The following is a 16,421-nucleotide window of genomic DNA, read 5'->3' as shown; positions in this document are numbered from 1 at the left end:
TTTTCATTAGGTTGAGGTGGACCTTTGGGTTACCTTTACAGGTATGGTGGGACGTTTGTGTGTTATTGCAACATATCTCCTTCAAGTTAGTTGAGTTCCATTGCCTTGCTACAAGTACTTTCTCTGCTATACCTCATATCCATACAGTGGTTTAGTGAGTAATTACAGCACTCCAATATGATTGAGCCAATGAAGGTTTGTATCCAAGGGGTGGTTGGGGTTTATTGCTCATGTAATGCCACTCAGGGATGAGTGAGGCTGGTCACTCTCATCTCAAATGTCAGGACCAACTTGCCTAGTCCCGGGCTTCTACGCTTCTCATGGGGCAATGTAGGATTGGATGATGATTGAATGAATGAACAAATCAAGTAATAGGATGTATTTTTTTTCATTTTGTCAGAAGTGCCATTAAGTTCAAGGAATTCTATTCTGTTTTGTATGAATGCTCAAGAAGCCTTATAATTTCATTTCATAGGGTTTTGTAATAATATCACAGCACTGCAAATTTGTTCTTAATTTTTTCCTACTGTGGGTCCAGATGGACCAGGGTTTCCTGTAAGGTAGGACAATGTGAGGTTTACCTGTCTAGGATTAAAGACCAGTTGGATAGTCATTCAGTCAGCGGATCAGCTGGTGACATTCCCTGTGCCACATATGATGACTTGTCTGATTCTTCACTTGTAGAGTGTTGTCACTCTCATCCCATACCTCGTACATTGCTTGACTTACCTTCCAGCCAGTGTTCACTGTCCTCATTAACACAACCAACCACTCCTTTTCTTCAGTAGCCATCATCCCCGTACTGTCATCAACCCTTGTTCCCCTATTTCATGTTAACCCTTTTGTTACCAGAAATTTGTTTTCCATACATGCATGGCATCAGTATCAAATTTATGACATCTGTACATGTGTACTGAGGTTATGTAATTGAAGCAACTGGGTTTAAAGAACACTCTGTATGGTTACTTTCTTGTAATTACATGGCATATGAGCTTTTATTATGGGTATGGGTATGAGAAGTGTGGCAACATGATTTGTCACAATCATGTGATAAAACATAATAGAAACGTTGTAGGCCTTGACCAATGGTGCACTCCAAGTCAGTCATATATTTTTAAAATTTTCCCATGGTATTGCCCATATCTCCAACAATCACTGAATGGATTTAGCCTGGCTATCGTATGCGTAAAGGGGTGGGGGGTGGTTCAGTGGTAAAGTGTGTGACGATATCGTAAAGTTGATAGTTTGTGCCGCGCCTGAGTAGTTACCTTTGCTGGGAGAGGTAGTGCTCTCCTGTAACCCTAGCAGGGCTCTATGATCTATCTAGGTCTAGCTCAGGAGAACAATCCCTTTGTATGTGTAGAAAGGTTGCTTGTGTTAGTGGTGGCCACCTATGCTCCCCCCTGATAGTGACGAGGAATTTATGTTCATTGCATCACAGATAGACTCATTAGGGGATAATTTTGACATATATACTGTATCGACTGATGAAGACGATAGTGATTATAATCCAGAAATTGAAAGTGATGAGTCCTCAGGCAACATTGGTGGGATTTCAGATTGGTGTCCAACAAGGTAAGTTACAGTATTATTATTTTTTCAGTAATGACACTGATTGGGGGTTATGTGATTGTACATGTAAAATATGAGGAACATGGTGTGAAAATTTTAATTTGGCAATATTAATAATGATGCTGCCATCCTCCAGTGTGGGTGAGATCTGCCCAGTACAGGAGTGAAATGCTTTGTTTATATTTAATGGCCCTCCTGGTACCATGGGTTAAAGAAAATAATACTGAAGTATAAGCATGCCTAATACGTGGTCATACCTTTCCAGTTCAATCGTAATGAAAGTAAGTTCCACAATGTGGCCTGAGTAAAAAAATAAATAAATAAAAATAAATGTCATCACAGACATGTTTTAGGGGGGATTAATCCCCGAGCTAGACCTCATCAGATCATATAGCCCTGCTAGGGTTAGAGGAGAGCGCTACCCTTCCCAGCACGGCAGCTACCGGGCGGGGCGCGAACTCGCAACCTCACGATTACGAGCCCGACACCCTACCACCGAGCTACCGCGCTCCCCAGCCATGTTTTAGTGTGATGAGAAAAAAGAACATTTTCAAGTATGAGGCTGCTAAGTTATACAGTACATCAATGTCTGCCAAAGTAAGGCCATGGCAAATGTTAGAATATTTGGAATGTGATGGGCCATCCTCCAGTCATCAACAGATCCTTGACTGCCATACTATGAGCATAAGGGCTATGGGCTAGGTTACTCAATCGTTTTCGTTTTTAAAGGCTCCAACATGCTTGCATGTGTCGGCCTTGGTCACCTAATGGGGGCTCTCCATGCTGCACGATCCATTGCAGCCTCCCTGTTCAGTCCCTTAACCCTGAGGTCACACTTAGTGACCTCGTCCCATGTCTTTCTTGGTCTACCCCTCATAACCCCACCCCCAACATTAACACTTCTCACCTTCCTCACCCAATTATCATCCCCCATCCTCTCCACATCTCCAAACCATCTCAATCTACCTCTCCTCATCACAACACCAATACACTCCAGTCCCATCCTACCTCTCAACTCTTCCAGTGTAAACCCAGCCCCTCCTGGCCTTGGACGCAGGGACGCACTGCACATCCACTTAATCATTGTCATTTCTGTACGTCTGAGCCGGCGAATATCTTCCTCCTTCACTGCCCAGGTCTCACTACCATACAGCATTACACTCCTAACACATGCTGCATACAAAGACCCCTTAGCACGTAGGGAGAGTCCTCTCAATGTCAGGAGAGGCAAGAGCTCCCTGAACTTCTTCCAACCACTTCTCACCCTAGCCACAGAGCTAGCTCCAGCCCCACCTCCAGCACACAACATGTCTCCTAAATAGCAAAACTCTTCCACACACTCAAGAGATTCACCAGCAAGTTCAATCCTTTCACGTCTGACGATCTCCACCTGCTCACCCCGACACACTGTACACATAAAATCAGCATTATCTCGCAGTCTACCTCTGATACCACTACATCTCTTATGCACCCATTTATCACACACACCGCACAAGATGGAATTACTTCCCATGCTCTTGTGGCAAACTGCACATGGCCACTCTCCCTCGTCTTTGACAGTACCGCCACCAACCCTAGATATCATCACTTTTGTTATCTGCATTTACCCTTAAACCCTTGTGCCCCATACCATCTCTCCACTTCCTAAACCTTTCCTCCGCCTCCCTTTCATTCTCTGCAATCAACACCAAATCATCAGCATACAACAACTCCCACGGGAGTCCGTTTCTAAAGTCACGTAAATGGGCTTCAAGTACCATAATAAACAACATGGGACTCAAGACTGACCCCTGATGCACACCAACATTCATGGAAAACTCATCACTCAAATCTCCATTCACTCTTACCTGGGTGTGAGCACCCACTTACATAGCCATAACCACCCTAACCAGCCACTCCTCCAAGCCATGCTTTCTCATTGCCCACTTCACCACCTCTTTAGGGACTCTGTCAAAGGCCTTTTCCAAATCAACAAAAACAAAATAAAGATCCCTTCTCCTACCAATATATTTTTCCTGAAGCTGACGAACAATGAATATAGCATCAGTGGTCCCCCTACCTGGCATAAACCCAAACTGCATCTCATCAATTTTCACTCTTTCTCTAATCATACCTTCTAAAACTCTCTCCATTACCTTCATTATCTGATCTAGAAGCTTTATACCTCTATAATTTCCTCTTTCCAGGGCATCACCCTTCCCTTTATACACATTTACAATTACACTCTTCAGCCAATCATCTGGGACAACACTATCTATCTATCTATTGCCAGACGCCTCAATCACACTCATAAATAATCCTATTTATCAGGTCAGTGACTAAACTCACCCCTGTATCGCCTGAGGCCTTCAACATTTCGGCAGTCAACCCAGACACACCTGCTGCCTTCCCCACCCTCATCCTGTCTATTGCCTCACTCACAGTAGCAGTATCAATCAAAGGCCAAGGGCCAGACACTGGATCTGCTGGCTCCAAACCTTCCCTGTCCCAGTCAAACTCCTCATTCAACAACCAGTTATAATGCTCCCTCCATGCATCTTTAATATCCTCACTATTCACCACTACTCTTCCTTCATCATTCTTCACACACTGCTCACCTATAATATCCCGATTATCCCTCTTCACTTGACCTGCCACCCTAAATATCATATTTTTCCTTTCCCCATGATTTAGGTTATCAAGTAAATGTCTCTGTGACTCAGACTTTGCCCTGTATACCTCTCTTCTAGCCCTACGCTTGGCAGCCAAATATTCCTCTTTGCTACCACCCTTCTTCCATTCCCGGAAAAGCATTCTTTTCTCCTTAACTGCAGCTTCTACACCCTCATCCCACCACCAAGTTACTTTATGTCTTGGTGGTCCTCTTGTCCAACTGCATGTTACATCAGTAACTCTCAAGAAATTGTTCTTGAGGGCTCTGTACTGTTCATTAACGCCTCTGTCTACAGCTCCCTGTTCAGCCACCACTATCCTCAACTCGCTAGATTACTCAATGCAGACGTTAAAGTTCAGTGATCAGCTTCTTTCCTTGGGCAGGATTATTCTCATATTTTTGCAGAAAAAATGTAGTACAGTACTTTAATTTTCTTCACAGATTATTTTACTGATATACAGTACTGTAATGAGTGAGTATGTCTTAAAGTATGGATGTATAGTTTGATTCATTTAACCACAGAGAATTTCTAAAAATCATATTTCTTGCCTTAGTATGAAGCAGTCGGCAAACAAAGAGGAAATAAAGGTAGGTGGAAACTGGAAGAGTTGCAAAACACCTTGTGAGCCTCCCCACAGTATCGTCTTTCTGTCCTGTAAGTGGTAAAAGGGGGAGAGGGGGCAGGGATTATGATTAGGGGGTAGGGGATCAGGGATGGGGAGTGAAAGGGTTTGTTCATGTGATGTCTCTCCAAATCACATACTAACTGTCAGCTGATGTGAACCACAGAACAATGAAAATTTGACCATAGATGTCTGTCATAGTTTTTTTTTTTTTTTTTTAAATGCTAGGAAGCAGGAATCAAAGGCCATGAGCCCGCAATACTGTTCCTTCCAAGAGAAAAATGAAATACAAGAGAGAGCCAAATTCAAGATCCGATCATTTCGAGATGCCTGGACACACTGCGTTTGAAAGAGTGGAGGTCATAGCTAGCAGGAAATACAGACAAATGGAGACAGTTCCAGAGTTGACCTGTTACATAAATGAAGGACTGGGAGCAACGGTTAACTCCTGCATTAGAGAGTTGGACAGAAAAGGGATGAGACATTGCTGCTAGACGGGTGCTACGTGCCCGTCGTAGAGGTGGAGGGATGCAAGCAGACAGTTCAGAGAAGCAGTGACCATTGAAGCAGCGACAGAAAAGAGATAAAGATGCAACAGTGCGGCAAAAAGGCAGAGGTTGAAGGAAGCCAGTAAGAGGAGGGGAGTTAATGAGACGAAAAGCCTTTGACTCACCCTATTGAGAAGAGCTGTTTGTGGGGAGCCTCCCCACACATGATGGTTGTACTCTACACATGGGCAGATAAAACCCATGTATAAAGTCAACAACTGTGCAAGGGTATAGAAGGAACAGAGTCAGCCTAGCACACTTAATCTCTTGGAGGTAGATTTTAAAGGAAATGTAATATGATCTTTTCAAGACAAGTCCCAAGTGAATGAAACCCCAAACATGTTCAAGGATGATGCAGGATTATGCTGATATTATTAAACATTAGTGGGTACTCCTGTGGAAGATTCTGTTGGGTTGATAGGTGTAAGAACTGAGTCTTTGATGCATTAAAAACAACTAGATTATTTTTACCCCAGTCAGAAATACGTGCCAAATCAGACATTAGGTGTGCCATAGCCTCATCCCTTGTTTGTTGAAGTAGCTGTTGAGATAGACGCTGCGGGAACCGAATGGAAAGGTGAAGGGTGGAGTCATCAGCGTACAAGTGGATAGGGTTCAATGTACTGCTTAGAAGGTCACTGATGAATAAGAGGAAGAGAGTTGGTGATAGGACAGAGCCCTGAGGAACACCACTGTTGATAGATCTAGGAGAAGAATGATGGCCATCTACAACAGCAGCTACAGAACGACCAGAAAGGAAGCTAGAGATGACAGCACAGATAGAAGGATAGAAACCGTAAGAGGGCAATTTGGAAAAAAAAGATTTATGCCAGACTCAATTGAAAGCCTTTGAGATGTCAAGTGCAATGGCAAAGCTTTCGCCAAAGTCCCAAAAGGAGGATGACCAGGAATCTGAAAGATAGGTGAAAAGATCGCCAGTGGAGCGTCCCTAATGGAACCCATAATGACAATCAGAAAGAAGGTTGTGATAGGAGAGATGCTTTAAAATTTTGTGTCAAGAATTGACTCAAAAACTTTTGAGATACAGGATGTTAAAGTAAATGGACGATTGTTAGAGGGTTGGGAATGGTAACCCTTCTTTGGGACTGGCTGAATGAGAGCAAACTTCCAGCAAGAAGGAAAGGTACAAGTTGACAGACAGAGGTGAAACAGTTTACCTAGGCAGGGTGTAAGCACAGAAGCACAGTTCTTGAGGACAACAGGAGGGACTCCATCAGGCCCATATGCCTTGTTAGTAATGAGGCCTGTGATGGCAGAAAATACATCAGGTTAAGAAATTTTAATGTCAGCCATGAGGAAGTCAGAGGGGTGAAGTGATGGAGGAACAGCATTGGAATCATCTAAAGTGGAATTGGGGGAGAAAGTCTGAGAAAATAGATCTGCTTTATCAGTAGAAGAAATAGCTACAGAACCATCAGAGTTCAAATGTGGAGGGAAGGATGATGAGGTAAAGTTGTTAGAAAGGTTTTTGGTAAGGTGCCAGAAGGAGCGGGACGAATTCGAGTTAAAGAGTTGAGAGCATTTAGTATAAATGAAGTTATTTTTAGCAGAGCAATGAACAGACAGCACGATTCAGGGAAGAAACATAAAAAAGATGTGATTCAGGGGTGGGTTGACTCTGGTACCTTTTATAGGCCCTCTCCTTGTTGCGGACAGCATTAGAACAAGCGCGATTAAACCAAGGCTTTCTTGCATTAGTGAGAGGATGTGAGAAGGGAATGTATGCTTCCATGCCCGAGAGAATAACCTCCGTAATGCGCAAGGCACACCCAGATGGCTCACGGCCATGGAAGCAATAATCATCTCATGGAAAATCAAAGAAGTACTGTCTGAGAGCCTCCCAAACTGCAGCTCCAAAGTGCCACAGTCTATGTTTCTTTGGAGGGTCCACAGGCCGTACCGGAGCGATAGGACAGGTTAAGGTAATAACGTGATCAAAGGAGCCCAACGGAGAGGAAAGATTAACAGTGTAAGCAGAAGGATTAGTTGTAAGGAAGAGGTCAATATGTTGGAGCTCTCTCCAAGGCAGTCAGGGATACGGGTAGGGTGCTGTACAAGCTGCTCTAGGTCATTAAGGATAGAAAAGATGTAGGTTTGTTCACCAGGTGAATCAGTGAAATGAGTGAAGAGCCAAAGGTGGTGGTGAATATTGAAATCTCCTAGAATGGAGATTTCAGAGAAAGGAGAAATGGATAGAATGTGTTCCGTCGTAGAAGTAAGATAGTCAAAGAAGTTTTGATAGTCAGTAGAATTAGGGGATAAGTAAACAGCGCAGATATATTTAGTCAGAGAATGACAGGAAAGCCGAAGCCAGAATGTAGAGAATTCAGAAGAATCAAGTTCAGGAACATGAGAGCAAGATAAGTCGTTGCATATATATACACAACAGCCACCTTTGGCTTTGAAATGAGTAGAGAAAGTAGGAGGATACAAAAAAGGGTTTGCTGTCAGTTGCCTCAGACAGCTGAGTCTCAGTTAGGAAAACAAGATGAGGTTTAGAGCAGGAGAGGTGGTGCTCAACAGAGCGAAAGTTGAAGGAAAGGCCGCAAATGTTGCAGAGATGAAGAAGAAGTGAGTCAGACAGTGGTTCCAGGCAGCTTGAATCTTCACTGGGAGAGGGGCGGTTGGTGGGGGCATTTATGTTCCCCCTCCCCCCCCTAGGGACTCCAAGGCTATGTTTAAAGATGCCATAATTTGTTTCAATTTTGGAAAAGGAAGTGTAGTGTGTACTGTGCATGTAGTCTGGTGTTAACAGTTAGAGAAACTTGTACTGGAGAGCATGCTGGCCTACTGTCTGTGTTACTGAGACACTGAAAAAGTTCTGCAAAGGGGGATGGTCAGGACCTAGTCCCGAGGGCTGATGAAACAGGAGCTCCAGCTCTCCCTGTCATCAGCTAGGCATTCCTGAATGTCAGTGGGAATTTATGGCTGACCTGAATACTGGATCCCTAGCACCAGGTATCAAAGACCATATGGCACTAATTCAATGTAGATATATGACTAGCAATGAAACTAACATGGGAAAGGAAATGTAGAAATGGTATTGGTGTAGAAGTGGTCTTGTCACTGAAGTGGTTTGGGCATAGAAGAGGTCTTGGGTTAGAAGAAGTATTGGGGTAGAAGAGGTCTTGGTAAAGAAGTGGTCCTAGTGTAGAAGTGGTCTTGGCATTGAGGTAGTCTTGGGACTGAAGTGGTCATGGCACTGAAGTGGTCATGGCATTGAAATGGTCATGGCACTGAAGTGGTCATGGCACTGAAGTGGTCATGGCACTGAAGTGGTCATGGCACCGAAATGGTCATGGCATTGAAGTGGTCATGGCACTGAAGTGGTCATGGCACCAAAATGGTCATGGCACTGAAGTGGTCATGGCACTGAAGTGGTCATGGCACCGAAATGGTCCTGGCATTGAAGTGGTCATGGCACTGAAGTGGTCTTGTCACTGAAGTGGTCTTGGCACTGAAGTGGTCTTGGTGTTGAAGTGGTCCTGGCATAGAAGTAGTCTTGGCATAGAAGTGGTCTTGGCGTAGAAGTGGTCTAGGTGTAGATGTGGTCTTGGTGTACAAGTGGTTTTGTCAATGAAGTGACTTGGTGATTAAGGGGTTTGGCAATGAAGTGGCCTGATTGGTCAGTTGGTTGAAAGGCTTAACCCAGGAAGGAAGAGAGAGTCACTGGGAGGTCCCTGAACTATTCATGTCAGGAAACCTTGTCTAACCTGACAGGAATAGAGGGCAGATAAAGGCTTGAAGAAATATGGGAATTTCAAGTGAGGTGGGACAGATGAGAACAGAGACAGTAAGACTGGAGACAGGAAAGATTGGAGACAGAAGGGCACCATATAACAAACAGGGATACTGAGCGAGTGCTGAATTCTTTATTTCTCTCCCCCCCCCCCTCCCATGGGCGAGTTTATGGTTAATAAGTACAGGTATAGCTACGAAGTTCTCGTACTCACACTAAGAAACATTTGCTATTCAGCTGCCTCATTATTCCTGTACACCAGAGTACAGTCTGTGATCATCCTTCTTTTAGTTTAACAAATCATCTAATAATAATTCCTTATGAAATATGACCACTGAATCTTTTGTGTTAATATACCGAAGTCCATCATCATCATCCAGACCTCCTTTCCCACCCTAGGGCAGGGTTAGGAGTAGCAACGTCCAGACAGTCCAAATTTGCCCAATCCAATGGGCCACGCTTCCACTCACTCATCATTCAAATCCCCAGAATCCTGGCTCTAATTGATACACCAAAAACATCCACCACATTCTGTAGCTTCACATAAACGTATCTGATAGAGTCACACTGAAGTTACACTTGTTATATATAAATGGAGGGGGGGGTGGGGAGAGCAGACTGATCAGAAACTACAAAGCCCTTTACTTCATGTACAATATACCATGGCCCACTCAACAATACAATTATTTTAATTTGAGAAAACAACGGGTGGGATAATTACACGTCTTCCTCAGCATACATTATCCTATTCTCCACTGCTTTAGCAACTGCTCCAAAAGGGTCTTCATTGAAGAGTGGGTCCTGGTTAACTGCCATAAACATCTCAAGGTCAGACATGCTGAAAAAAGAAAAAAAAAAAAAAGTACATCAGGTATACCCAAATGCAGTACTGTAATTCCTCACTGCAAAATTTTCACTATACACCTGCTATATCAACATAATAACAATTTTCATATAACACACCACTTTTTTATTATTACGCAGCCATTTAGTGCAATAAGGGGTCTGGGTTAATCCTTTGACTGCTATGGTTATCTGTGGTCAATGGGTGACGACTGATATCCATGGCTATTTATTTACCGGTATTTATTCTTTTTGTCTTTTTATCTGATGTCCAGATGTATTCCATTTTGCAACATGCTTCTGTATTTCAGCTGTATCCCTTTTAAGGTAAATCTGAACAAAAAATGGGCAATTCTGAAATTTTATTTTTCACAATTTTGGTCTCATTAACAAAAAGCTACTGATTATTGACTGTCATACGATTCTACATAAATTAAATTTAAGGAAAAAGATTCTCATTTTTTTCCACGGCAAAAGGCACATTATGAACCAATGAAGCTGAGGGGTTAATACATGTGCATGAGAGGGACAACGTATGGTGGCACTGATATAACCAGCGGATATACAGATGTCTCACAATTCCCTCCCTGTCTCAAAAGTAGGATGGTGGATTGCAGGAGGACAGCTTGAATCTGCAGTCCACTGGGTTCATATTCAGATGAACCTGAAGCCAAAACAGCAACAAGAAGGTTAATTAAACTCACACTAGCATTTATCTCAATACTGTATATCACTGATTTCTTTAAAATGCAGTCTGAGGAGTTTTAACATCTATCCATCCATCCACCATCCAATCCTATGTTGCACCATGAAGAGTGTAGGAGCCCGGGGCTAGGCAAGTTGGTTCTGACATTTAAGATGAGAGCGACCAGCCTCACTCATCCCTGAGTGGCATTATGTGAGCAACAGACCCCAACCACCCCTTGGATAGAAACCTACACAGGCTCAATACGACTGGAGCACCTTAATTACCCACTAAACCACCAGATGCCATAATTTGGTTATATGGTTACCACCCAGGGTAGTAAATGGTGTCCTGGTGTACAGGAAACCATTTGGCTTGTCACTCAGTGTAGAGTAGCCCACAGGCAGAAGAAAGAGGAAATTATGAAGGAAAGAAAGACAGAAGAGGGAGTGTAACGTCACCCGTTGGCTTTTGGTGGCCAAGCGTTCACAGCGACGTCACTTTCTGATCCTTCGATCAGAATTCACCAAGTGTTGGATTGTTCACCCATTAAAAGAAAACGTGAGCTAGGTTTAGACCATCGCGAGACAGTGAAGATACTGCCATTAATTATGACATTAAATGCTTCAGTGGTAAAGGTACAGTACAATACCGTACTCTAAAATATACCATAAATAATGACTTTCCATCTAGCGCACAAATGAAGATAGTTTATACTGACAGACTGAAAAGAAATATGGTACCACTGATACCACAATCAATTAAGCAGCTAAACAACAGCATAAATGAAACATACATTGTACACAATTAGTTCAATGCAATTCCCAAAATCCCAAATGTTTGGGGTCAAGCGGATTTTGGAAATCTGAATTTTTTGGAAAACTGTAATTCTCAACAATTACCATTATTTACATGAACAGACATCCATCTGCTTAGCATCCCCTTCAGTAATCACTGTATCAATGCTATAATTTACCTCATAGTCATGACTGTCATGATTCAGTTGTGAAATTTTAATAATACAGTAAACTGATGATTATTTTTCCATGGGGAAAAAATCACAGAACATAAAATTATGAAATCTACCACATGGTTCATGTAGGTCCTGCTTTAGGTAGCTTTGGCCAACACAGTAGTGAGCCTGGAAAAGAAGCCACATCTTTATTTCCACTAAATATACCTGTCCTTTTTCAAAAAATAAATTTCAGCAATGTGGCAAACTGCCATTAGGTGACCAAGCCTGAAGCATGCAAGTATGCTGCAGCCTTTATAAACAGTATGATGATACAAACCTGGCTATAAAATCTGTTGGAAAATGGCTTTCGGTGGAATTCAGACTTAGGAATTGCACTGTATCACAGGTATACTTACAATGCTTTTTGTGCTTCCTTTTGTTTTGGTGTTCCTTTAGGTTTTTTAGATTTATGTTTTTCTTTTTTCATACTGGAGAGTGAAAGTATTTCCTCAAGTGATGGGAGCGCATTCATCATGGGCTGCACATCACCTACAATTACACTCTTCTCTCGCTTTCGTCGTTCCTTCTCGGCCCTTTGTCCAGCACGTACTGCATCAATTTCTGCAAGAAGAGCACAACTTACTAAACTGTACAGTAAAATCTCACTTCATTATGCAGCATTAGAAAAACAACAGAGTTGACAAAGTCCTGTACATAAAAGTATGGAGGGAGCAGTATAATTACATATCACACATCCATCTACAGTTGGCCAGGATTGTACCTCCATTCCTTTGCTTTACAAATTCTTAATCTTCTCTAAACATTACTACAATATTTCACTGTATTACTGTAAATAACTCTTACTCTCCATAAACTCCTCATGTCTCTTCTTTCTCCTTTCCTTCTTTGATCCTTCTCTGTTGTGGCGGCCTTGGGACAACACACTTATAGTATCCATGTCATCTGCCTTGCATGTTGCAGGAGGATTTCTAGTTTTATCAAATTTTATTTGTAAACCAGCAAATATATTTCCACTGGAAAACAAAAAGGTCTCATTAGAAACTAAAAAGTCGGAAGTCATCATCATCATCATCATCTGGGCCTCAATTTCCACCCTAAGGTGGGGTGAGGAGTAGCAACGTCCAAACAGCCAAAGTTTGCCCACTTCAATGGGCCACACTTCCATTCACTCATCATTCAAGCCCACGGAATCTATCTATTGCCAGACGCCAGAATCCCATAAGTGGTGGCCATTCACTTTGAGTTATTTGCTTTACGGGGAGGGGCACTAACCCTCCACCAACCCACTTGCTGACACGTAGGGAGCACGTATGGTTTGGTTATATGGTTACCATCCAGCGTCATAAATGGTTTCTTGGCTTACAGGAAACCATTTGGATTGTCACTCAATGTAAAGCCACCTGTAAAGGAAAGAAAAGCAATAAGAAGTGATAGGAGAGATGGGAGAAATAGGAAGAGAGGAAGGGAGGTACAGAAACTCCATATGACAGGCCAAAAGGTTTCACCATGTACTGTAGCTTCGTATAAACCTTTTCACCATGTACTGTAGCTTCATATAAACTTATCAGGTAGAGTCAACCTGAATCATGTCACATTAAAATGGGGTGCCAAATCCCTGGTCATGAGCTTCTCCGCATAAAATTCATTCAGCCAGCTCCATCTCTTGTCAGTCCCATTGCCTCACCAACTTCCGTACCTCTTCCTCACACACTTATCCACCATATCTCTCCACCTTCTTCTTGGCCTATCTCGCCTCCTCCCTCCCTCAAATTCAATCAGATATATCTTTTTCATCATTGTATTGTTATCCATGCTCTCCACATGGCCATAATATCTCGGTATACTCTCTTCGATTCTGGTGTCCACAGACTTCCTCACTCCGCATCTTTCACGAATTGCATTATTTCATATCCTATCCACCCTCTGTACTCCATAGCCATTCCTCAGCAGTCGCCTCTCCACCGTTCTTACTCTTGACTTTTCATTTTCATTCCACTCCATAGTCTCACACCCGTATGTTAAAGTTGGCACTAACACTCCTTCATGTAAGCCTCGCATTGCTACAACACTCAAGCCTCTGTTTCTTATCACAGGCTTCATAGCACCAGCTACTTTCCTTCGTTGTGTCACTGTACATTCCATTTCCTTTGCACATTTTCCTCTCTTTTCTCTCACTATACCCTGGTATTTGAACTCCACTAATTCCAGTCTCTCTCCACTGACTGTAACATCACAATGGGAGGCACCTTCTTTCTCTCAATAACCATCACTTTAATTCTTTTCTACACTTACTCTTAGGGCACAATGCTCACAGACATCTACAAAACTGCAACTGTCTACCAAGCCTTTGTCTGGTATTTGCAAGTAGTACTGCATCATCAGCATACATCAAATTTGAGATATTCCATCCATCACCATTCATTACCAGTGTCATCCCTCTCCCATTACTCGTGTTTTTACTTCTCTCATCATCCCATCCATATATATACTGAACAACCACAGGGACATCACACAACCTTGTCGCACATCCACACCGATCATGAACCATTCAGGTGTTGGGGGAGGAGGAGTGTGGGTTTTCAGGGAGGAGTTGCAGGCACAGTCAAGGAATGGGAATTCAGTGTAAAATGGGGATAATAATTATGTATTCAAACTTCCTTCAGTCTGGGATAAGGATATGAGTTAGAATTTGGCTGGTAGTGCCACTTACATCTTGTATTCAAGTACTGTAGTAAGATGTCTGGGTTTTCTGCTATGTGCTGATGGTATGGAGTGGTTCAGTATCAAAACCAGTAGTTTAACAGACACAGAACTAGGCTTTTCAATGGTGTTTGGCTTAAGAATGAAACTGTAGTAAATGAAAATATACTCTAATTGACTGTGACATCTTAGTTCTTATGAATACATATGGAACAGGTGCCGACAAGGTGCCTAAATGTGAGGGTGCTGTGAACTCTGGGTGCAGCTGCTGTGGCATCCACCTGGAAGCCAAACCTCATAATTCCCATCTCCCATGGTACAGGAGATAGGAAAATTGCAACAAGGGCTTCCTTTCTTCTTTGATTCATGTCACCAATGAGATCCATCAGTTATGCCCTGGATCTGCCTACCTCATGATAAAGAAGACACAGTATTATTAACCCTTCTCAGGTAAACATATTTTTTTGTACAAGTCAGGTAAAGTGGGGTTTCACAGACCCCTCCCCCCCAAAAAAAAAAAAAAAAAAAAAAAAAAAAAACTTGCACTACATTTATTGAAATAAGAACTAAAACACAATTATTTTAACATATCTTCTTACCTTTAATGCAATTCTGAAGTGACTATAGTGTACAAAATATTTTTTAAAGAATTTTAGAAAAAATAATGAAAATTAACACATTGCTGACTTTAGCAGTTACATGACTCAAACTAATATTAATTAAGCAGATGACCAACATTCTCTTGTGAAGATCAATGCCCCAACTATCTGTATAGAAAAGTAGAACCACAGTAAATGAATGCCAATGTGTTTCACCTCAGGTGCACCTCAGGTAATGTGGGGTCTGTTGGACCTCAACAGCTCTATAGAGCAAAGATAGAGCCAGTTCCAGGAATGACCCCATCACCACCCTAAACTACTCAACTAATCAGGAAAGTAGAGGGGAGGACAGATCGCTAGGGCTTATTTTAGTATACGAAAAACTAAAGATAAAAATTGGTAGGGTCTGTCAGACCCCACACTACCTGAGAAGGGTAGACCATCATCAGTATCTTGGTGTGATCCATACCTGAGATTTGGTTCTTGCTGTGATCCTTACCTGAGATTTGGTGCACTGCCAGCTGCTCCCTCAACTGTAGGCATCACTATGGGTTTCGTATTATCTAATTCACGACAAGCAACTTGCTCATCACTTTTACTTTTAGCCAGACTTGCATGATACTTCTGACGTAGTCTTTTAACTTTTCCCATTTTGACAGTTTTATTGTGTTACTTAGTGATGGACCTGTGGTGCTGTATACTGTGCTGTGCTTATATAGACTTGTCCACACAAGTCTGCAAAGAAAGAGTAAATAGATACAGGATACAATGCATAATGTCCTTCCTCTTACAGTAACTATCAGTAAAGTACAGTACAGGTCAGTGCTTGCACCTTCAAAGAATCTGAAAAAAATAAAATGTCTTAAAATCCTGGTAAATGCATCTCTTCAGCCATCTGATAACCTATGCAACTGTTTGGATAATTTATGCTACTAAGACTAAAGTTGTTGTTGTTGATCAACTCAGTCTGTCTGGCTGAGCAGACCCATCAACTGCCAGCAAGCAACTGTCCCTGCAGGGCTGTCCTGTGCAGTGGACTGATGTTCCCTTGTTGTAGACAGTGCCTCGCCATAGTGAAGTGTGGGAATTAGTGTGGTGATTTGGTTTCTGGACGAATGCCGCATATATCTATCTCCATCCAGTTAACAGGGGTACCATAACAGGCTCCATTGCATCTCATTATTTGGTTAAATGGTTACCACCCAGCACTGTAAATGGTTTCCTAGTGGGTTACAGGAAGCCATTAGTTTTCTCACTCAGTGTAGATTCACCTGAAGTGGAAAAAAGAGTAATAAATTTGACAGGAAGGAATGAGAGGAGGGCAGACACAAAGTCTGTGAAAGGGGAAGGAAGATGAAGGCAGCACTACACCATGTGAGTAGATGACAGCTAAAAGCAGAGTAAAATCATAACTCAATATGACCATCTTACTCCCAAAACAGTTACTAAATGGCATTGGTTG

At 42.3% G+C, this 16,421-nt stretch overlaps 1 protein-coding gene across 1 annotated transcript; it reads right to left on the bottom strand.

Annotated features, from left to right (window-relative positions):
* Positions 1–9,322: 9,322 nt before the first annotated feature.
* Positions 9,323–15,670, bottom strand: LOC145398955 (ribosome biogenesis protein SLX9 homolog). Its single transcript, XM_080271689.1, has 4 exons — positions 15,459–15,670; positions 12,504–12,673; positions 12,056–12,260; positions 9,323–9,994 (listed from the first exon to the last, which is right to left on the bottom strand). The coding sequence occupies exons 1-4, from the start codon at positions 15,608–15,610 to the stop codon at positions 9,874–9,876; spliced, it is 648 nt and encodes a 215-aa protein (XP_080127815.1). The 5' UTR covers positions 15,611–15,670; the 3' UTR covers positions 9,323–9,873.
* Positions 15,671–16,421: the final 751 nt, after the last annotated feature.

The sequence above is a fragment of the Coenobita brevimanus genome, chromosome 47, assembly GCF_032717465.1.
Source record: "Coenobita brevimanus isolate Jiangsu-jjx chromosome 47, ASM3271746v2, whole genome shotgun sequence".
Classification (NCBI taxonomy): domain Eukaryota; kingdom Metazoa; phylum Arthropoda; class Malacostraca; order Decapoda; family Coenobitidae; genus Coenobita; species Coenobita brevimanus.
The sequence above is the reverse complement of the archived record's forward strand: the minus strand, read 5'-3'. Positions and strand labels throughout refer to the sequence as shown.

Coding starts and splice junctions, on each gene's coding strand:
- LOC145398955 (XM_080271689.1), bottom strand. CDS start 15,610: ATGGGAAAAGTTAAAAGACTACGTCAGAAGTATCATGCAAGTCTGGCT. Junction 12,674..15,458: donor GGCAGTGCACCAAATCTCAG/GTAAGGATCACA, acceptor TTTGTTTTCCAG/TGGAAATATATTTGCTGGTT. Junction 12,261..12,503: donor ACATGAGGAGTTTATGGAGA/GTAAGAGTTATT, acceptor CTCTTCTTGCAG/AAATTGATGCAGTACGTGCT.